We start from the raw sequence: 23,465 nt of genomic DNA on the forward strand, positions 1-23,465 counted from the left end.
TTTCCTTTTTGCTTTGCTTTGCTTTGCTTTGCTTTTCCTTTTCCGGCCTCACTCTGTCACCAGGCTGGAGTGCAGTTGCCCGATCATGACTCACTGCAAGCTTGACCTTCCTTGCTCAAGTGATCCTCCCACCTCACCCCCACCCAACCACCCACCCTGCAGTAGCTGGGACTACAGTTGCACCCCACTAGGCCTGGCTAATTTTCTTACATTTTTTTGTAGAGGCAGGGTCTCACTATGTTACCCAGGCTGGTCTCCAGGGCTCAAGAAATCCTCCTGCCTTGGCTTTCTAGAGTTCTGGGATCACAGGCGGGAGGCACTGCACATGGACAGCTTTTTCTATAAAGTGAATTTTGTCCAACTACTAAAAATCTGAGTAAATTTTACTTTCTTTCCTCTTTAGATCACAAATCGGATCAAACCGCTGTCATTTGGTATTTCCCTTCAGAATCTCAGCATGCAGGTATTTTGTTTATACAAGAATCCTAACCATATTTAATTGTGCAATGTAGTTAATTAAACTACTGCTCTTTGTATATGCCAGCATCAGAGATAGGTATCTATGTAGAATGGGTGCAGAAAGGACCTTGATTGGATTGGAATCGAGGGTATGTAGATTCATATTTCAAAAAATGGTTGAAAATCAAATTCAGAAATATGAGGTCCTATTATTATTGGTAATTATGATGTTAGATACTTTTGCTTACTTTAAAAAATCCATTTCCAAGTTTGTAATGAGTAAGTACCAAATACAAGTAATAAATATTCATATCTGAAACTTCTATAAGCCTTGAAAACATAAATCATCAGTTTTCTCAGTATCATTATTAATATTGTAGCATAGTGTTTTCCTGTTTAATTTTGAAATCGAGGAATTTTAAAATATAAGAGCACATAGAGAATTTTGAAACATTCTTGTCTCCAGAATGGATGGCTGTTAAATTAAGAGCCTGTTAACATAACCTATTTGCTTAAAGTCTTAAATACTTTTATAGGAATAAGCTGTTTTGGATAAAGTTTGAATCCCTTTTGTTCGCTACTTCCACCCACCCCTCATTCCCCAGAGATAAATATCCTAAGTTTTAAAACTTTTATATAATATATCTATTAAAAATGTAGGATTTTAAAAGTTTACACACGTTTTATATGATTCTTCTGTAAGTTCCTTTTTGCACTTTCCAGTGTTTTGACGTTTATCTGTGTTGCCACACGTAACAAAATTCAGTTTAACTGCTGTATCATATTTCATTACATTATTTTATTTGTTACATCTATTGGGTTTTGTGTATTATTTCTTTTTTATTATTATTTTAAAATTGAGCAGCCTCCCAAGCCAGAGCAGGCTCAGAGAGACTCCACAATTTCTTTTTAAAATGTGGCCCCACTGCAAGGAAAAAAGAAAAAATGACCTCCAAAAAGTTATTCAAATACTATCATTAAGTTGAAAAATAACAATGGAGAATTAGCTATTGGATTGGGCAGTGTGAAGGTCATTGGTAACCATGATAACAGTAGTTACTTATCATCACCTTTAGAAACTTGTCTGCCAGCCTAGACCTATTCAGGTAGAAACTCTAGGATTTGGATGCAGCAATCTGTGTTTTACAAAGCCCTCTAGGTCAGGGTTCTTGGGCCGCAGAACAGGAGGTAAGGGCTGGGAGTGAGCATTACCGCCTGAGCTCTGTCAGATCAGAGGTGGCATTCGATTCTCATAGGATCCTTGCAAACCTTATTGTGAATTGCGCATGCCGGGGATCTAGGTTGTGCCCCTGATGAAAAAGTTATTTTCCGTGAAACTAGTCCTTGGTGCCAAAAAGGTTGAGGACCACTGCTCTTGGTACCAAAAAGATTGGGGATCCTAATGCATGCTAAACTTTGAGAACTACTATTCTAATTATCCATTCAGTTCTCCACATAGAAATGAAAACCATCTTTCTAAAATAAAGATCTGATCACTTTGTTCCTCTCAATGGCTTTTCATTGCTCTTAGTTTTGTCCTTAAACAACTTATAAACTCTTTTTAAACTGACCTCAGGCAGTATACCTGGTTTTACCTTTTTTCTCTGTTTTGCATTATATTCTCTCGCATACTGAGCTACTTCAGTTGCCGGAATGTGTCCTATATTTGTGTACCTTTGGGCTCTGCCTGATGTGAATCATATTCCTTGTCGACCTTAGAATCAATAATTTTTAGTTACATGTTCTATATTAGGTTATATATAACATTTCTTTATCCATCACACCCCTGAATTGGATGCTCCTGCCATGTCCTCTCAATGAACTGTGTGTTTAACTTCTACTATGGCACTTACCTGTTGGAAATTGCGTGTTTCTTTGTTTGCTTTTCTGACCTGCAATGAGCTCCTTCCTTGAAAGCAGATACTTTACTGTGGTCAGTTAGTATTTTTTGGTGGAGTGATATGTCTTTAAAGGCATTTTCATGAGACATTGGTCTAGGGTATGATAGATAATGATTTATCACTCTGCCATTTCAAATGGAATGACCTTTTTACTGCCATTCTTTTTTTTCCTTTTCAGACAACTGATCAATACTGGGTTCCATGTTTACATGATGAAACTGAGAAACTAGTTCGTAAGGTAAATAAATACTGTATTTGTCAACTCATGGACTTAAGAGAATTTTGGAAAGCCAAATGATAATATATAGATAAGGATATATGTAAATTATGCTTATTTGTTTAACTCTGTGATATGGCTCACTTATTTGAGACTTCTAAAAATAGTGTATGTTAAAAATTCTAAGAAAATGAGACATCTAATAAATTTTATTTTCAGTTAATCCGATTGGATAACCTTTTTGCCTATTGGAATGTGAAGTCTCAGATGTTTTATCTTAATGATTATGATGACTCCTTGGTAAGTAAATTTTTTTGATATGCATGTATATATTTGTTGGTGTCATATTTTGAATGAGGTTTAATTCATTGTCATTTATCTAACATACTGTAGTCAGTATTTTTTTCTAGGCACAATCTATTAGCAGAATTGACAGATACAGGTGAAGATGTATGTAGCTATGCACAAGCATGAATACATACCCCCATCTCTTTTTTTTTTTTTGGAGACAGGGTCTGCTCTCTTGCCCAGGCTGAAGTGCAGTGGCACGATTGTAGCTCACTGCAGCTTCTAACTCTTGGGCTCAAGCGATCCTCCTTCCTGCCTCAGCCTCTTGAGTAGCGAGGACTATAGGCACATGCCACAATGCCCAGCTAATATTTTAATTTTTTGGTAGAGACAAGGTCTCACTTTTTGTTGCCCAAGTTTGTCTCAAACTCCTGGCCTCAAGCAATCCTCCCAACTCAGCCTTCCAAAGTGTTGGGATTACAGGTGTGAGCCACTGTGCCCAATGATACCTGCAAATCTAAATAGTTCCTAGAACATCCTTTTATAAGAGTAGTTTGGTTAGATATTGTTTAACTACCTTAATATTTTGCCATAGCTAAGTCCTCGTAAGTTTGAATTGTTTTTTAGAATTGTTTTTAAACATTTTTCTTCTGCAGATAATAGGATTTTTTAGGATAAAGACATACTAGCATGAATATGACTAGGCGTGGTGGCGCACACCTGTAATCCCAGGACTTTGGGAGGCTGAGGCGGGTGAATCACTTGAGGTTAGGAGTTCAGGACCAGCATAGCCAAAGTATTAAAACCCCGTCTCTACAAAAAATACAAAAATTAGCCAGGCACAGTGCTGCAAGCCTGTAATCCCAGCCACTCAGGAGGCTGAGGCAGGAGAATCACATAAGCCCATGAGACAGGGGTTGTAGTGAGATGAGATTGTGCCACTGCACTCCAGCCTAGGCAACAGAGGGAGACTCCGTCTCAAAAAAAACACATTGGCATGAATATAAATAAAAGCAATTTGTCTCTTAATAGGATGACTTGAGGAATGGCATTGTCAATGAAAATATTGTTCCAGAAGGTTATGATTTTGGTAAGTACATTTTATAAGATAAAAAAAGTAGTTAAAGTAATTGGTATAAATTTTAAATTAACATTGTTGCTATCGCTGTGCTAGTTCATGTTAAATTTCCTTCTATATAGTTAAATGTATTTATAATGTATATACAAAACCAAATAATTAATATATCTTTTATTAAACCATCATAGTTTTATTGTTATGGAAAGCTTTTTTGGGGGGAGCTATATTCAAAACTGGTAGGGAAAAAATGTCCAACCAAAGATGTTAACAAATTATTGATAAAACCTCCTAAGGATATTCCAATTAAGAATTAGGGTAATATTTATAAAGACATTCCCAAAATGGCAAATGTAATTTAATAAAAGGGGCTAGCTAGTACAGGCCTTTTAAAATAGTAAGATCATGCTACATTTAAAATTTTTTTGATTTATACTTTTCTGTGTTTTCCAGATTTTCTAAAATGAGCATGCATTACTTTTCCAATCAGAAATGAATTATTAAAACAGAAAGAAAAAATCAGTGCTGTTTCTCAGCTTCCCAAGTAGCTGGGACTACAGGCAAACACCGCCACGCCTAGCTAATTTCTTTTGTATTAGTAGAGACAGGGTTTCACCATGTTGCCTACGCTGGTCTCGAACTCCTGAGTTCAGGCAGTCTGCCTGCCTCAGCCTCCCAAAATACTGGGATTACAGGTGTGAGTCACCTGGGAACCCGGGAGGTAGAGGTTGCAGTGAGCCGAGATCGCGCCCCTGCACTCCAGCCTGGGTGACAGAGCGAGACTCCGTCTTTACAAAAATAACAAAAAAAGTGCTGTTTCTTCTACCTTGAGGGCACTTAATAAAAGTTGGTGATGGGTAACTTAATTCTTGAATTTGCATGTCTGATGTCATTAACTATAGAATATCCTTCCTGAAAGTATTTCCTTTCTTGGCTCAGTGATACTTTTCTGTCTATATTATATACCTTCATGATTACTCAAGTGACACTCTTTTTGTGCCCACTCTTAAAATAATTATTTTTATTGGTTTGAATTTGGTTTCATTTTCTTGATTCTCTTCTTATAGGACATATTCAGAACAGATGAGTTATCTGTCATATGTGTTTATGATTTTCAAATCCATTATGGTAAAGTCGACTTATTTCTTCTTTGCCCTGAAGTCATTTCCTGCTGTATCAGAGTTCAATGAGGGCAGAGAAAGTACTGAGTAATTTGAAGAGGACAAATATAATATAAAGAATTACTAAGTATAAAAGGAGACTGGAGTAACAAGGGACTGTCTCATACAAATGCTAAAGAATATAGACAGAAGAAACATCCCCTACCCTAGGGCTAAGATGGGGTGCCCAAAAGAGAATGTCCCCCTACGTCAGGACTGAGTTGTAGACCTTGTTGGAGGACATAGTGTGGCTTATTGAATGGCAGGAAATTCTCTGTGGTGCTGTGCCAGCAAAACCTGTTGGTACTCCACTCTTTGGAACTTTCTGGAAATCTACCTCTAGGGAGCCTCATGGAGGGGTATCTCTCTGAATGCACTCCAGTACAAAACTGCCTTAGCAAGGTGCTGGGGGAAGTTTCTGGCATCTGGCTGCTTCTAGCTGCCATGTACTACAAAAGGCCAGTGCTGAAGAACTCCATGCTAGAGGAACCAGACACTGCAGAAGCTGCTGGTGTTCTTGCAGGAGCCTATTGAGTGAACATACTGCAACAGGCAGCATAACTCTTTCCTCCTGCAGTGTCTCTCCAGTGCCCTCTACTGATAAAGCTTAACATTATGCCAGCTGGAAAAAGAAAAAAAATTTTTTTTTTTCTCTACATTCTCTGCCTTCAAAAGAAACATATTTAAAGATCCCCAAATCATTTTTTAGAGCAGGCTATTGAAGGAGACGTTTGGAGCTCAGAAGTAATAAATTGATAACTGGCATACCTTTTGGAGAGGGAAGGGGGAATGAAGGGTTTCTTTTGTTTGTTTTTATATTTAATCGGGGAGATGACAGCTTGTTTATAGGCTGAGATGGGAATGATCCAGTAGAACATGACAAATTGATGATGCAGGATAAACGGGGGACAGTTTCTGGATTGATACAGGTGAAAGAGAATGGTGTCTAGTACGCAAGTGGAGAGGTTTGCTGCAGACAGGAGCGTAGTTAGTTTATTTATATGATAGAGTTTAGTTGTGAGAGAAGTCCTCATACTGAGTAGATGAGTAGATATGGTGGTAAGAGTTGATGGAAATTCTCCTCTGAGCTCTTCAATTAGAAAATAAGTATCTGAGGTGTGTTAGGGTTCTCTCGAGGGACAGAACTAACAGGACAGATGTATATATAAAGATGAGTTTATTGTTAGTATTGACTCACGTGATCACAAGGTGAGATCCCTTAATAGGCCATCTGCAAGCTGAGGAGCCAGGAAGCCAGTCCAAGTCCCAAAGCTGAAGAATTTGGAGTTTGAGAAGAAGAATTTGAATGTTTGAGGGCAGGAAGCATCCAGCACAGGAGAAAGATGTAGGTTCAGAGGCTAAGCCAGTCTAGTCTTTCCATGTTCTTCTGCCTGCTTTTATTGTGGCCACGCTGGCAGCCGATTAGATTGCGCCCACCCAGATTGAGGGTGGGTCTGCCTTTCCCAGTCCACTGAACTCAAACGTTAATCTCCTTTGACAACACCATCACAGACACACCCAGGAACGATACTTGCATCTTTCAATACAATTGAGTTGACAGTCAATATTAACCGTTACATGGGGTGTTGGAGGTTTTTGGAGGGAAAAGAGAGGATGAAATAGGATTGCTAGGGGAGTGAGAGAGTGAATTGACTAGGGCAATATTCTCAAAGTATGGTTCAAACTAGCAGCATCATTTAGACATGCAGATTTCTAGGGCTGTTCCCAGACCTCCTGAATCAGAACCTCTAGAGGTGAAGCTCAGCATTTGATGTTTTTGTATTTAATTTTTTATTTATATAAAATTGTGGAGTACAATCTTTACATGGATCTATTGCATAGTAGTGAAGTCTAGGCTTTCAGTGTATCCATCACCTGAATAATGTACATTGTACCCATTAAGTAATTTCTTATCATCCACCCCTCTCCCATTTCTCTACCTTTCTGAGTCTCCAGTGACTGTCATTCCGTGCTCTATGTCCATATATACACATTATTTAGCTCCCACTTACAAGTGAGAACATGCAGTATTTGTTGTTCTGTTTCTGCATTGTTTCACTTAAGATAATGACCTCTAGTTCCATCTATGTTGCTGCAAAAAATGTGATTTTCTTCTTTTTTTGGCTGAAAAGTATTCTGTGATGTTTATGTACCACATTTTCTTTGTCTGGTTACCTGTTGATGGACACTTTGGTTGCTACCATATCTTTGCTATTGTGAATAGTGCTGTGGTAAACATATAAGTGCTTTTTTTTTTTTTTTTTTTTGATATAATGATTTCTTTTCTTTTGGGTAGATACCCAGTAGTGGAATTGCTGGATTGAATAGTAGTTCTGTTTTTAGTTCTTTGAGAAATATCCATACTGGTTTCCACAGAGGTTGTACTGATTTACATTCCCACCAACAGTAATCCCTTTTCTCCACATCCTCACCAAAATCTGTCATTTTGTCTTTTTAATAAAAAAGACATTGTGGTTTTAATTTTCATTTCTTGGATGATGAGTGATGTTGAGCAATTTTTCATATGCATGTTGGCCATTGGTATATCTTCTTTTGAAAAATGTCTATTTATGTTCTTTGCCCACTTTGTTTGTTTGTTTTTGAGACGGAGTCTCGCTCTGTCTCCAAGACTGGAGTGCAGTGGTGCAATCTTGGTTCACTGCAAGCTCCGCCTCCCGGGTTCACGCCATTCTCCTGCCTTAGCCTCCTGAGTAGCTGGGACTACAGGTGCCTACCACCAAGCCCGGCTACTTTTTTGTACTTTTAATAGAGATGGGGTTTCACCGTGTTAGCCAGGATGGTCTCGATCTCCTGACCTCATGATCCGCCTACTTTGGCCTCCCAAAGTGCTGGGATTACATGCATGAGCCACCGCGCCCAGCCCCTTGCCCACTTTTTAATGGAGTTGAGTTTTTTGTTGTTGCTGTTTGAGTTTCTTGTAAACTCTGTATATTAGTCCCCTATATACTTGATGGATAGTTTGCAGCTATTTTCTCTCATTCTACAGTTTGATGTTTTAATAATCTCTCCAGGTGATTCTAATGAATACTAAAGTTTGAGACCCACTCAGATAGAGTAGGGTTCAAACCATACTTTGAGAACATTGCCTTTTTTGGGGGGCGGGGGAAAGGGACATGTAGTAAGTTAAATATTTTACATTTTGCAGGCCATATACAGTTCCTGACACATTCCTCTTTGTTTCTTTTAAACAACTCTAAAAGTGTATGAAGCATTTTTGGCCCACTGGCTCTACAAAAATAGGCTGTAGCATGGATTTGGATGATTCTTGGACTCAAGGACTGTTGTGTGATTGCTCAGCAGCATTAAGGATGCACTTGAGATTTATGACATTAAAGTGAGACCCAGCAGTATGTTTTTACCCCCGACTGTGTTCAGCTCCTTAGGGGCACTGTGGAGTTAAGCAGGTTACTCTACACTGACGAAGTGAGAGGTTAAGGAGTCTATGCAAAGGAATGATTAAAATAACTGATGATGAAACTTCAGTAGGATGGGGATGGACTGAGGATGTGAAGCAGAGGTGTAGGGCAGAGAAAGATTGGATGATCAATGAATTGTAGGTCCAGGGTAGCATCTATCACCAGCCACTAGATTTATTTATTCTGTTTTTTTTGTTTTTTTTTTTGTTTTTTCAGTGTAAGAAGGAACACAGAAGAAAGAATGATATCTTTAAGCATTTGTTTATATTCAAACATATTCTTGAATGTTTAATGTTTAAGAAATTAAATGTTAGTCCGTATCGATGATTAAAATAAAAGGAATATGTCATCTTTATATACAAATTAGCTTATAATTTAATGATGGGTCTTTGTCTAGATTCTGCTATTACTGGTTTTCCTCTGAGTGGTTCTTATTCTTTTTGGCACCAAACACAAAGAGTTGAGAGGAATTTATCTTAGATTATGGGTTGAGCCAAGCAGGTAATCCTGGGCAAACTTTCCCTTTCATTTCTCTCCTTTTACCAATTAGAAGGAAGAACACAGATGGATCTAGAGAAACTGATCAGAAATTCAGAAATTATATAATGGAAACCAGTGTTAATCCTCTTAGCATTTCTAATGTTCATTCATTCTATAAAACTGTGTACTTGTATTAAAACTATTTTATTGAATTTTTTTTCTTAAAATGTTTCTGCTTTTAAGTATCATATTGGTGTTTTGAAGGGGAGTTCAATTTGTCTTTATTGTATTTATGGAAGACAGTGAATTATAAGTAGGAAAAAGATAAAGAATCTTCTCCACTAATTAAGGAACAGTTCATCTGACTGAACCATGGCAGTGTGAACATCTGGGAATTGTAGAAAGGGTATAAAATAAATGGAAATCAGTGTTTTCTACTTTAGAAATATAACTCAGTTTTATTTTTTTTCCATTTGTATTTTTTTCAGTATTTCGTCCCATATCTGCTAATGCCAAACTTGTGATGAATCGCCGATCTGATTTTGACTTTTCTGCCCCCAAAATAAACTTGGATGTTGAGTTACATAACATAGCAATTGAATTTAATAAACCACAGGTGATTTTCTTTAATACAATTTTCAGTTGTGAATTATTGTTTGATGAAAGCAAAACTAAGATTTTAAATGTTTCACTAAAATTCATGATGTTATATGGTAACATTTCCCTAAAAAGTCAGTAATGTAACTTTTATCTTCAGCACTGAACAAAAAAAGTGATACATTTAAGAGCTTTAATTTTCCATTCTTTAGTATTTCAGTATTATGGAGCTTCTTGAATCAGTTGATATGATGACACAAAATATGCCATATAGGAAGTTCAGACCTGACGTGCCTCTTCACCACCATGCCAGAGAATGGTAAAATACCTTGAGTTTTTTTTTTTTTTTTTTTTTTTTTTTTTTTTTTTTTTTTTTTTTTTTTTTTAGATTTTAAAAATACGACATACAGATAAATTTCTCGACTTCAAGAGTAATCTTTAAAGTATACCGTTTTTAAGGTCTGATACAAACCATAGTTGATTTATAGCTAGAAATGTATGTAGCCGCTTTAGCTTATTGAGTTAAGGGATTCTTCCTAACACAGTTTACAACTTGAGATACTCAAATACCATAGTTTTCATTTACTATAGATGGGTCAGTATATTTAGAACTATTACAAAAACAAATCCTGGTTTGTTTTCTTGCATTGTCTCTCCCCAACCCTGACCTCAACTTCCCTATCAGATACACTGAACCAATATTATTAAACCTATATTTTAAAACCTAAAAATGTTATGGAGTCTATGCAAGATAATCCCATTTTAAAACTCAAGTCTTGTTATTCCAGTTTTTAAGCTATTCCCTAGTTTCTAGAAGTTACAATTACTCTTTCAGTTGACTATTTCAGTTATTATTCAGATGACTAAATGTTATTTGCCAATTAATGCCTTAATAGCTCTTGTGTAGAACCATATTTAACAAAATGCAATGATTTTGCTTTTTTTCACTTAAGAAAGAGGAAAGATTAATATTGAATGGATTATTGATGCAAACAGGGTTGGGCAGAAAGGAAGTACTCAGATAATGTATCATTTTCCTAATCTTTGTATTATAGTTGTGTGTGTTGTTAGAGTAGAAGCAATGTCAGTTACGTTTCATACTGTTGATCTGAGGGTGTTAAATGTTTTTCTTTTTTTAACTAGGTGGGCTTATGCTATACATGGTGTTCTTGAAGTAAATGTTTGCCCCAGGTTACGGATGTGGTCATGGAAGCATATTAGAAAACATAGGGGAAAAATGAAGCAATATAAAGAACTGTATAAAAAAAAGTTAACAAGTAAGAAGCCACCTGGTGAACTTCTCGTGTCTTTGGAGGTTAGCATTTAAAAATAAATTATTGAATGTTTTATGCTACATAACTCCTTATTGGTCTTCAGTGACTAATACTCCCTACCTTTCACTCCAATTTTTATTGACCTTTTCATCTCTTTTACTTAGACTTTTTTGTACTTCTGAACTTCAGCTGGATAATAAAAAATTTGTTGAAATTCTCCTGTGAGCTTTTGAAATTTGAGATTATTCTCAAGCTGAAGGAATTTGTGTTCATGCAAATAGTAACTTTTGAAACCTCTATTGATTATGTCATTTTTAACCTCAAAAGTCTAACTAGTGTTTACTACATTGATTCCAACTTCTCTGTGTTGGTTTCAAAGCCTTTTATGTGTCACCACTGCATTTTTCCCTATGTTACCATCTGACTATGCACTAATTTAATGTTTCCTGTCCTCTGTGTATTTAATGCTCATTCTTATAGCCACACCTGTGCTCATAAATGCTACCTGCCTTTGTCTCTCTACCCACTGAATTTCTACTTAAGTCTTAGTGCTTGCATGAACATCTCTGAATTTTCTGCTTATACAGAGCCCTTTTCTCTTAATTTTGTGGTATCTCTAGTCTCTACCAGTAATTTTACATTTAATTATCTATCTTGAGATATTATTTTTATATTAATCTTGTCTTAGCATTGTGACACGTTTCAAGAGGGACTCTTTTACAGATTGATGAACTATAGCTTACAGAGATTAAGGGAAGTTAGTCTCTTGAAGTTAATATAAACATTCTGAATCCAGAATGAATTTCTAAATCATAGATTAGATTGAGTTTTACTTTTATTTTCAATGTGGGAGACTTTCTGAAGACCTAGGGCTATTAGGAATGCCTGGGCTTAGAGTCTTGGGGGATGGGTCCGGTTTTCTTAGTCTTGAATCGAACCTGAATCCTCCAAGTCTGGATAGGAGAACCCTGAATAAGTTATTCTGAAATAATAATAGGTTGTAGTTACTTCTCTTGGGGGAAAATAGTTTGAGCATGAAATTCTCAAAAGTAATTATGGGTAGGTAAAGATAGCTGTGATGAAAGATTTAGCTAATCTCAGCTTATTTCAATAGTTATGACAACTATGAAAAGTGTTAAGTATTAAAAACAAGTTTTAAGTGTATCTGGGTTTACTTGAAATATAGGCATACTTTGCTTTATTGTGCTTTGCTTTTTTACAAATGGTGTTTTTTACAAATTGAAGGTTTGTGGCAACCCTGTGTCTAGCAAATCTGTCGGCGCCATTTTTCCAATAGCATTTATTCATGTCTGTGTGTCACATTTTGGTAATTCCCACAATATTTCAAACTCTTTCATTATTACTATATCTGTTACGATGATCTGTGATCAGTGATTTTTGCTGTTACTGTTGTAACTGTTTTCAGGTGCCACAAACTGCATCTATATAAGACAGCCGTTAAGTTTAGACTAAAGCTGCGTCCCTACATATTTTAAGTTCAGCCAAAAGGTTTCTCTGTACGCCATGAACTATAGCTTAAATGGAAGTGTAAACAGACTCTAGTCTACTCTTGTGCCAATCAGCAAGTTTTGGCCAATCACATGTGGCCAGTTGTTCAAACCGTGTTCAAATAAGGTGAACACTAAGCTATAACCAAACCAGCTGTTTCTGTACGTTGCTTCCATTTTCTCTACGTCACTTTCCTTTTTCTGTCCATAAATCTTCTTCTACTGCATGGCTACACCAGAGTCTCTGAGCCTTTTCTGGCTCTGGAGGCTGCCCAGTTTGTGAATTGTTCATTGCTCGATTAAACTCTTTTAAATTTAATTCTGCTGAAGTTTTTATTCTAACACAGCAAACTTAATAAATGTTGTGCGTGTTCTGACTGTTCTATTGGCTGGCTGTTTTCCTGACTCCCTCTCCTTGGGCCTCCTTATTCCCTGAGATAAAATAGTGAAATTAGGCCGATTAATAACCCTATAAAGGCCTCTAAGTGTTCAAATATAAGGAAGAATCATACGTCTCTCACTTTAAATTGAAAGCTGGAAATTATTAAGCTTAGTGAGGAAGGCATGTTGGAAGCAGAGACAGGCCAAAAGCTAGGCTTCTTGTGCCCAGTGGTTAGCTGAGTCCTGAAGGAAATTTAAAGTGCTGTTCCAGGGAACACATGAATGATAAGAAAGTGAAACAGCCTGATTACTGATGTGGAGAATATTTTAGTGGTCTAGATAGATGAAATCAGCTACAGCATTCCTCTAAGCCTTATCCAGTGCAAGGCCCTAAAACATATTCTCTTCAATACCATAAAGACTGAGAGAGGTAAGGAAGCTGCAGAAGACAAGTTTGAAGATAGCAGAGATTGGTTCCTGAAGTTTAAGGGAAGAAGCTGTCTCTATAACATAAAAGTGTAAGGGGAAGAAGAAAGTGCTGATGGAGAAGCTGCAGCAAGTGATCCTGAAGATCCAGCCAAGATCATTGATGAAGGTGGCTATATTAAACAGATTTTCAGTGTAGATGAAACAGCCTTTTACTGGGAGAGGATGCCATCTGAACTCTCATACCATGGGTGAAAAAGTTAATGCCTGGCCTCAAAGCTTCAAAGGACAGGCTGACTCCCTTGCTAGGTGCTGATGTAGCTATTGACTTCAGGTTGAAGCCAGTGCTGCTTTGCCATTCTGAAAATCCTAGGGCCCTTAAGAATATGCTAACTCTGTTCTGCCTATGCTCTATACAAGGAACAGCAAAGCCTGGATGACACCATATCTGTTTACAACATTTTAAACCTAAGCTCAGGCCTACTGCTCAGTAAAAAATATTTTTTTCAAAATGTTATTGCTAATAGACAATGCACCTAGTCACCAAAAGCTCTGATAGAGAAATACAAGGAGATGAATGTTGTTTTCATGCCTGCTAACACCACATCTGTTCTGCCACCCATGGATTGAAGAGTAATTTTAATTTTCAAGTCTTATTATTTAAGAAGTACATTTTGTAAGGTGATAGCTGCCTTATGAAATAGGTAGTTATTCCTCTGATGGACCTGGGCAAAGTAAATTGAAAACCTGGAAAGGATTTGCCATTCTATATGCCATTAAGAATATTTGTGAATCATGGGTGGAGGTCAAAATATGAACATTGACAGGTGTTCGGAAGTTGATTCCAACCCTCATGGAAGACCTTGAGAGGCTCAAGATTTCAGTGGAGAAAGTCACACAGATGTGGTGGAAATACCAAGAGAACTAGAAGTAGAGCCTGAAGATATGACTAAATTGCTACAATCTCATGATAAAACTTTAACCAATGAGGAGTTGCTTCTTATAGAAGAACAAATAAAGTGGTTTCTTGAGATGAAATATACTCCTGGTGAAGATGAGAACATTGTTGAAATGACAATTAGAAATTTATAGAAAATTAGTTGATAAAGCAGCAGTGCGGTTTGAGAGGATTGACTTCAATTTTGAAGGAAATTCTGTAAGTAAAATGCTATCAAACAGCATTGTACGCTACAGAGAAATCATTTGTGAAGAGTCAATTGATGGGGCAAACTTCGGTTAAGAAATTGCAATAGCCACCCTAACCTTCAGCAATCACCACCCTGATGAGTCAGTAGCTATCAACATTGAGGCAAGATCCTCTACCAGCAAAAGATTACAACTTATTGATGGCTCAGATGATTGTTAGCATTTTTTAGCAATAAAAATTTAGCAATAAATTTTTAAAGTATTTTAAAATTAAGGTATTTATTTTTTCTTAAGACAATGCCGTTGTACCCTTAATAGATTACAATGTAGTATGAACTGAACTTTTATATGCACTGGGAAACCAAAGCATTTGTCTGACTCTTGCCTTACTGTGGTGGTCTGGAACTGAATCTGCAATATCTCTGAGGTATGCCTGTATCTTAATAATAACATACAGGCTGTACACGTAATATGAAGGATTTATGATTATCTGTGTGTAGTTTTTTTTGAGACAGGGTCTCACTTTGTCACCAAGGTTGGAGTGCAGTGGCACCATGACCCCTCAGACTTAAGCTGTCCTCTCATCTCAGCCTCCTACATAGCTGGGACTACAGGCATGTGCCACCATGCTTAGCTAATTTTTATATGTTTTGTAGAGGTTTTGCCATGTTGCCCAGGCTGGTCTGGAACTCCTGGGTTCAAGTGATTCACCTGCCTCAGCCTCCCAGAGTGTTGGGAATACAGGCATGAGCCACTGTGCTTGGCCTTGTAATTATATTTTTAGTTGAAAATGTCGCTAATATGTTTACCCTTATCTGTAGTTTAAACCCAAATGAAATAATTTTAAACAATGCATGTACATATTTTAATGTGTGTTTATCACTTAAAGAGTTTGGAACTCTTTTATGCATAATATGTATGATTTCATTTTTCAAAATATTACTCTCTAATTTACTAATTTCCATGCTAATATGTGTTCAAGCATTGCTTCCAAGAATTTAACATATGTATTATATTGATGAGTGTTCTGTGATTTGCTTCCTATTATATCTTTAGTGCAGCAGTTTGATAGATTATGTGCTTATTAAGTTATTTATGTAAAGTTATTTTTATAAAGTTAACACATTTTGTTTATATTTTCAGGAGTTGGAAAAAACCTTGGATGTCCTTAATATAACTATAGCTAGACAACAGGCAGAAGTTGAGGTAATTCTTGGCTTTTCAATTAGTAAAAATAATTTTGAATTCCATATAGATATGACATGTGATATTATTAATCTTGTACTGTAATATATTGTTTCCAAAAAATGGTTCAGTTTGATTTTTAGTATTATAAGAAAATTATTTAATATTTTTTGGCACATCCATTTAAATCAGACAGATTTCTATGGGAAAAGTCTTTCTAAATAATTGGGCTTTTCAAATATTCAATTATGAAGGTAAAAAGGCAATTTATTTTTTTTTCAATCATCATTTCTTACAGGATGGTGGAAAAACTATGTGGTACTCCTAAATTCTTATGTTTGACTAATGTTGCAGTTACTGTGTTCTGTTGTTAATGTGTATATTGTTTACATTAGTTTTGCTCAAGAAGATAAGTTCTCAGAATGTCTTGCTTATATTTGTTTCAGTTGCTAAAGGATAATACGTCATTTATTTGAAAATTTGTTCATTTTAGGTAAAGAAAGCTGGATACAAAATTTACAAAGAAGGAGTAAAAGATCCAGAGGATAATAAAGGGTGGTTTAGCTGGCTATGGTCTTGGTCAGAACAAAATACTAATGAACAGCAACCAGATGTTAAACCTGGAAGTATGTCCATTTCATTTTACAGCATAATCACTGGGTGTCAAAATAAAGTTTTGCCATTTTTGCCTAATTGAAGTAAATAGACATTGAAGTATATTTATGTAATTATATATAAAGTTATTACAAATAAAACTATTAAAACATTGAAAATGTGTATTAGTTTAAAAATAAAAAATAATTTAAAAAATCTTACTAGTGCTTACAAAAGGGCTTTATGCCCAGAGATTTAGTGAATGCATATAGCACAGTAATAAATAAATAAGAATTCCAAAGTGGTCTCCATTGTAAATTTTTATTGAAGTTGTTTCTTGGAAAGATTTTTGATTTTTAACCAACAGCTTAAGAGTGTAGCTTTGGAGGTTTAGAGACTTAGGTATATGTTTAGATTTATCACTTATTAGCAGGGTGTCTCTGGCACGTTATTTAAGTGCACTAAACCTCAGTTTTATCATCTATAACATGGGAGGAAATTACAATATTAATACTACCTACTTTTTATACTAAATGTGTTGATTAGCACAGTGCTATTGTCTAATATAGTTAGCCATTTTTGAGCTCTTGCTTAATAGAAATATCATAAATTAATGTTGCTGAACTTACATATTTAGCAGTTTATATTTTGGATAATTACTTGTACAATTGTCAGCCCCATTCAAACATTCAGTATTTATAATTTCTTAAGAGCATTCAAGAAAGTAAATTTCACATTCTGTTTATTAAAGGCGGATAAATTGTGTTAATTTTATTGTTTTTATTTAAGAACATAAAGCACTTCTTTATAATTTGTAGTTCTTGAAGAAATGTTGACACCTGAAGAAAAAGCTTTACTCTATGAAGCAATTGGCTATAGTGAAACAGCAGTTGATCCAACTTTGCCAAAAACAGTAAGATGTTTTCTTGCCTTATACCTTAGAATTTGTTTATTTATTTAGAGACAGGGTGTCACTCTGTTGCCCAGGCTGGACTGCAGTGGTATGATCTCTGCTGCCAGCCTTAACCTGGCCTTAAGCAATCCTCCCACCTCAGCCTCTTGAATAGCTGGAGTCACAGGCATGCGCCATCATGCTGGCTAATTTTTTTTTTTTTTGATAGAGATAGGGTTTTGCCATGTTGCTCAGGCTGGTTTTCAGCTTCTGAGCTCAAGCAATCCGCCTGCCTCGACTTCCCAAAATGCTGGGATTATAGGCGTGAACCCCTGTGCCTGACCTTATGCTTTGGAATTTAATGTTACATATGTCTATTTTTAATCCTTTCGAAAATATATGTTACTGACTTGTTCTGTGATCTTTTTTCTGGGTCTATAATTGCATTTATTTTAATTTCTAAGGTAGGGATAAATATGGTCTCTTTTTGGTATTATTGTGATGATTCTTGAAGAGATAAAATGTTCTTAAAATATTTGGTGGTTTTTGAAATGAATGTACTATAAGAATAAGATTATTTGTTGTGTTTATATATATATATATGTTTTCATTTTATTCCTCTGAATATACCTTAGTTTGAAGCCTTGAAGTTTTTTGTCCACTTGAAAAGTATGTCTGTTGTTCTAAGAGAAAATCATCAAAAACCTGAGCTGATAGATATTGTAATAGAAGAATTTAGCACCTTAATTGTGCAAAGACCAGGAGCGCAAGCAGTAAAGTAAGTATTGATTTATTTTCTTTTATCATATATGAAAAAACTTCACTGTGTTCTTAGACATTAGGTCACAATCCTAGTCTTTTGTAAAGAGCACTATAGTTTAGTATATCCTTTTGTGGTTTCAGGAAACTTAGGTTTTTTTTTTTATTGTTAAAATAATACATGTTCAGTAGAAAACCACATTCCAGTGAAACACAGGGCATCTTTAAAGAATAATACAAAATGATCAGCAACTACACTACACAAAAGAAACAGTATTAACAATGTGGTTTTTATCTGAGAGTGTTTAGTTTTATTCTTTTTAAATAGCTTTGAGATGTAATTCACATACCCTACAATTCATTTAAAGCATATGATTCATTGATTTTATACAACTGTATTATATAGTAATTTCACATTGGTGTATTTACAAAGTTGCACAACCACCACCACTGTATTAGTCCATTTTCATGCTGCTGATGAAGACTTACCCAAGACTGGGAAGAAAAAGAGGTTTAATTGGGCCACCAGCTCCACGTGGCTGGGGAGGCCTCAGAATCATGGCAGGAGGTGAAAGGCACTTCTTACATGGTGGCGGCAAGAGAAAATGAGGAAGATGCAAAAGCGGAAACCCCTGCTAAAACCATCAGATCTCATGAGACTTATTCACTACCATGAGAACAGTATGGGGAAGCCACTCCCATGATTCAGATTGCCTCCCACCAGGTCCCTCCCACAACACATGGGAATTATAGGAGTATAATTCAAGGTGAGATTTGGGTGGGTACACAGAGCCAAACCATATCAACTACTGTCTAATTCCAGAACTTTTATTTATTTATTTATTTTGAGACAGGGTTTCACTCTGTTGCCCAGGCTGGAGTATGGTGTCAGGATCTTGGCTCACTGCAATCTCTGCTTCCTGGGCTCAGGCTAATCTCCAGCTTCAGCCTCCCGAGTAGCCGTGACTACAGGCATGAGCCACCAACACCTTGCTAATTTTTGGAATTTTTGTAGAGATGAGGTTTCACCATGTTGTCCAGGCTGGTCTAGAGCTTGTTGGCTCAAAGCAGTTCACCAGCCTCAGCCTCCTGAAGTGCTGGAATTACAGGTGCGAGCCTGGCTCATTCCAGAATATTTTAACAACTCCCAAAGAAACCCTGTAACCATTAGCAGTCACTCCCAAGTGCCCCCTTACCCAGCCCCTGGCAACAACTAATTTACTTTCTATTTGAAAGGATTTGTCCATTTTGGACAATTTATATGAATGTAGTCATACATATGTGGTCTTTTCTGTTTGGCTTTTTTCACTTAGCATGATGTTTTCAAGGTTCATCCTGTTGTAGCGTGAAATTCAGTACATTGTTTTTGTTGCCTAGTAATCTCTATTACGGATACGTCACATTGTGTTTATCGATTTAACTGTTGAGGATATTTAGATTGTTCCTTCTTTTTGGCTATTCTGAGTATTGCAGCTACGAATACTCATGAGTAATATTTTCTTTGGAGGTGGGTTTTAAATTTCTTGGGTGTATACCTGGGGTGGAATTGCTGTCTCATATGCTAATTCTATTTAACCTTTTGAGGAACTTCCAGACTGTTTCCCAAAGCAGCCTCACCATTTTCCATTTCCATGAACAGTGTATGATGTTTCCAATTTCTTCATATCTTCATCAGTATTTGTTATTTCTGTTCTTTTGATTACAGCCATTCTAGTGAGTATGAAATGGTATCTCACTGTGGTTTTGATTTCCTTTTTCCTGATGGCTAAGGATTTTGAGCTTTTTGTGTGTGTGTGCTTATTGGCCACTTCATGTGCATGTCTTCTTTGGAGAAATGTCTATTAAATTTGTTTTCCTATTTTATATTGGGTTGTCTTTTTATTATTGAGTTGCAAGAGTTCTTTATATATTCTTGATACAAATCTCTTATTAGATAAACAATTTTCAGTTATTTTCTCCCACTGTTTTCTTTTTATTAATGGTGAAGTCAAATTTATATTTTCTTTTTTTATACATGCTTTTCATTATACCTCAGAAATCTTTGCCTACTCCAGTGGTACAAATATATACTCCTATATATTCTTGTAAGAATTTTATACTCTTTCCTCTCAAATGTAGGGTTATGATCCATTTTGAGTTACTGTTATTGGATGGTGTGAGGTGGGGGGGTTCGGCTTCATTCCTTTTCATGAGATTATTCAGTTGTCCTAGCACCATTTGTTGAAAAAACTATTCTTTCCCCCTTGAATGATCTTGGCAGCCTTGTCAAAATTTATGAGTTGATCATAAATGTGAGGATTTATTTCTAGACTCTTGAATAATTCTAATCCCATTGATCTATATGTCTAGCCTTATGTCAGTACCCTGCTGTCTTGATTATGGTGGCTTTATAGTAGAACTTGTAATCAGGAAGTATGACTCTTCCAGTTTTTTTCATTTTAGCTGTCCTGATTTCCTTAAACTTCTGTATAAATTTTAAGATTGTTGTCCATTTCTGCAAAAATATAAGCTTAGATTTGATAAAGATTGCATTGAATTTTGTGGATCAATTTTGGATGTACTGAACAAATTATTCAGCACAAATTATTCAACTACTCATCTAAACAATATTAAGTCTTCCAATCCATGCACATTGGATGTCTTTTCATTTATTTAGATATTTTAAAAATTTGAACAATGTTTTGTAGCGTTCAGATACAGTACACCTCTTATGTTAAATTTATGTGCAAGTATTTTATTGTTTTTGATAGTATTATAAAAGAATTGTTTCCTTAATTTCATTTTGGATTATTATATGTGTATAGACATACAGTTGAGTTTTGTATACTGCACTTGTACCCTGCAACCTTGATGAACTTGTTTCATTAGTTCCACGAGTTTTTTTTAGTTGATTTCTTAGGATTTTTTGTATACATGATCATATAATCTGCAAATATAGTTTTACTTCTTCCATTGCAATGTGGATGCCCTTTCTTTTGTTTTCTTGCCTAATTGCCCTGGCTAGAACCTCCAGTAGTATTTTAAATAGAAATGATGAGAGTGGGCTTCTCTTCTTGTTTCTGTTTTTAGAAGGAAGTGTTCATCCTTTCACCATTATGATGTTAGATGTGAGTTAGGTGTGGTCTGCATCATTTTACAATACCACCAGCAATGTACATGGATTCATAGTGTTCCAAAGCATTCCCAACATTTGTTATTTTCTGTTTTTTATTTTTTATTTTTATTTTTATTTTAAAGTATAGCCATCCTTATGGGTGTTAAGTATAGTATCGTATTGTGGTTTTGATTTGGATTTCTTTAATGACTAATGATGTTGAGCATCTTTTCATGTGGATATTGGCCCTTTGTGTAAGTTCATTGGGTGTATTTTTAAATATTTTTCATTTGTTGTTGAGTTGTAAGAATTCTTTTGTATTCTGGATACTAAACCTTCACCAGGTACATGATTGCAAGTATTTCCTTCTATTCTTTATTTTGTTGTTCCACTTCATTGACACTGTCCTTTGATGTACAAAAGTTTTTACTTTTGAAGCTCACTTTATCTGGCTTTGTATTTTGTTGTTCACACTTTTGATGTCTTATCTCAGAAGGTTCACCTAAGCCAAGGTTGTGAAAGTCTGCTCCAATATTTTCTTCTAAGAGTTTTATACTTCTGTCTCTTACGTATAAGTTTATGACCTGTGTCGAGTTAATTTTTGTAAATGGCATAAGGCATCGGTACAACTCATTTCATTTGCATGTGGATATCCTGGTGTCCCCTCACACTTGTTGAAGACACTGTTCTTTCCTCAGTGAACACTCCTGGTACCATTGTTGAAAATCAATTAGCCATAGATGTATGACTTTATTTTGGTCTTCAATTCTATCTCATTTTATTCTAGACTTTCACTGTGATTATCATTATACCAATATTGTACTGTTTTGATTACTGCAGATTTTTAGTAAGTTTTGAAATTGGGAAGTGTCTTCCCTATTTTGTTCTACTCTTTCAAGAATGTTTTAGCTGTTTAAGGGTTGCTTGCAAGAGCTTATGAATTTGAGGATTCACTTTTCCATTTCTGGAAAGTGTCTCTTTGAAATTTGATAGCGATTGCATTCAGTATGTAGATTGCTTTTGGTAGTCTTGCCATAATAACAATATTAAGTCTTCTGTGAACATGGGATATCTTTCCATTTAAATAAATGCTAAATAGATGCTTTTTCTGTTTTTATAAAGAGTTTCAGAAGGATTGTTATAAATCTTTAAATATTTTGTAGAATTCACTTCACAAAATGAAGCCATTTTGTCCTTGTATTAGTCTGTTCTCATGCTCCTAATAAAGAGATATCTGAGACTGGGTAATTTATAAAGGAGAGAGGTTTAATTGACTCATAGTTCGGTATGGCTGGGGCAGCCTCACAGTCATGGCAGAAGGCAAATGAGGAGCAAAGTCATGTCTTACATGGAGGCAGGCAAGAGAGAGCTTGTGCAGGGGAGCTCCCTTTATAAAACCATCACACCTCGTGAGACTTACTATCACGAGAACAGCACCGGAAAGACCTACCCTCCTGATTCAGTTGCCTCCCATCAGATCTCTCCCATGACATGGGGGAATTATGGGAGCTAAAATTCAAGATGAGATTTGGGTGGGGACACAGCCAAACTGTGTCAGCTGAATTCTTCTTTGTTGAGAGTTTCTGATTACTGATTTACTCCTAACTAGTTACAGGTTTTACTATAAGAAAGTTTAAAAGGTTATAGTAAGTTTTACTATACTAAAGTTTATTGTAAAGTTTTACTGATAGTTTATAGGTTTATAAGTAGGATCTGTAAGTTACACTAATTTTACTATAGGTTTTTAAGGTTATAGAAAGGTTTTACTTCCTATTAGTTATCTGATTTTCTATTTCTTCTTAAGGCAGTTTTTGTAATTTGTATATTTCTAGGAATTTGTTCATTTCTTTGTTTTGCTGGTACTATTTTTTTGCAGTACTTGTTTGTAGTACTTTTTATTCCTCTATGGTGTGTCATAATGCCTCCACTTTCATTTCTAGTTATAGATATTTGCATCTTTAGTGTTTTTTTTCTTTTCCTGTTTTAGGTAAAGGTTTGTTAAGTATGTTGTCCTTTTCAAAGTGGCAACTTCGATTTTTTTCATTCTCTCTGGTGTTTTTGTTTTATCTATTTCATTTGTCTCCACTCTGATATGTATTATTTTATTCATACTGTGAGCTTTGGGTGTAATTTGCTCTTCTCTTTGTAGTTCTTTTTTTTTTTTTATTATACTTTAAGTTCTAGGGTACATGTGCACAACGTGCAGGTTTGTTACATATGTATACGTGAGCCATGTTGGTGTGCTGCACCCATTAACTCATCATTTACATTAGGTATATCTACTAATTCTATCCCTCCTCCCTTCCCCTTCCCCACAACAGGACCCAGTGTGTGATGTTCTCCTTCCTGTGTCCAAGTGATCTCATTGTTCAATTCCCACCTATGAGTGAGAACATGTGGTATTTGGTTTTCTGTTCTTGTGATAGTTTGCTGAGAATGATGGTTTCCAGCTGCATCCATGTCCCTACAAAGGACACGAACTCATCCTTTTTTATGGCTGCATAGTATTCCATGGTGTATATGTGCCACATTTTCTTAATCCAGTCTGTCACTGATGGACATTTGGGTTGATTCCAAGTCTTTGCTATTGTG

The 23,465-nt window shown here is 35.8% G+C and overlaps 1 protein-coding gene across 1 annotated transcript in view; it reads left to right on the plus strand.

Annotated features, from left to right (window-relative positions):
* VPS13A (vacuolar protein sorting 13 homolog A) overlaps positions 1-23,465 on the plus strand; it is a 255,836-nt gene that overhangs the window by 40,254 nt on the left and 192,117 nt on the right. The window contains 11 exon segments of the mRNA XM_017892695.1: positions 404-463; positions 2,539-2,598; positions 2,797-2,877; positions 3,898-3,955; positions 9,506-9,633; positions 9,827-9,933; positions 10,758-10,929; positions 15,493-15,555; positions 16,028-16,160; positions 16,947-17,041; positions 17,656-17,798. Coding sequence (XP_017748184.1) covers positions 404-463; positions 2,539-2,598; positions 2,797-2,877; positions 3,898-3,955; positions 9,506-9,633; positions 9,827-9,933; positions 10,758-10,929; positions 15,493-15,555; positions 16,028-16,160; positions 16,947-17,041; positions 17,656-17,798 — 1,100 coding nt within the window.

Source organism: Rhinopithecus bieti, unplaced genomic scaffold, assembly GCF_001698545.2.
Source record: "Rhinopithecus bieti isolate Rb0 unplaced genomic scaffold, ASM169854v2 scaffold_19708, whole genome shotgun sequence".
In the NCBI taxonomy this organism is placed as follows: domain Eukaryota; kingdom Metazoa; phylum Chordata; class Mammalia; order Primates; family Cercopithecidae; genus Rhinopithecus; species Rhinopithecus bieti.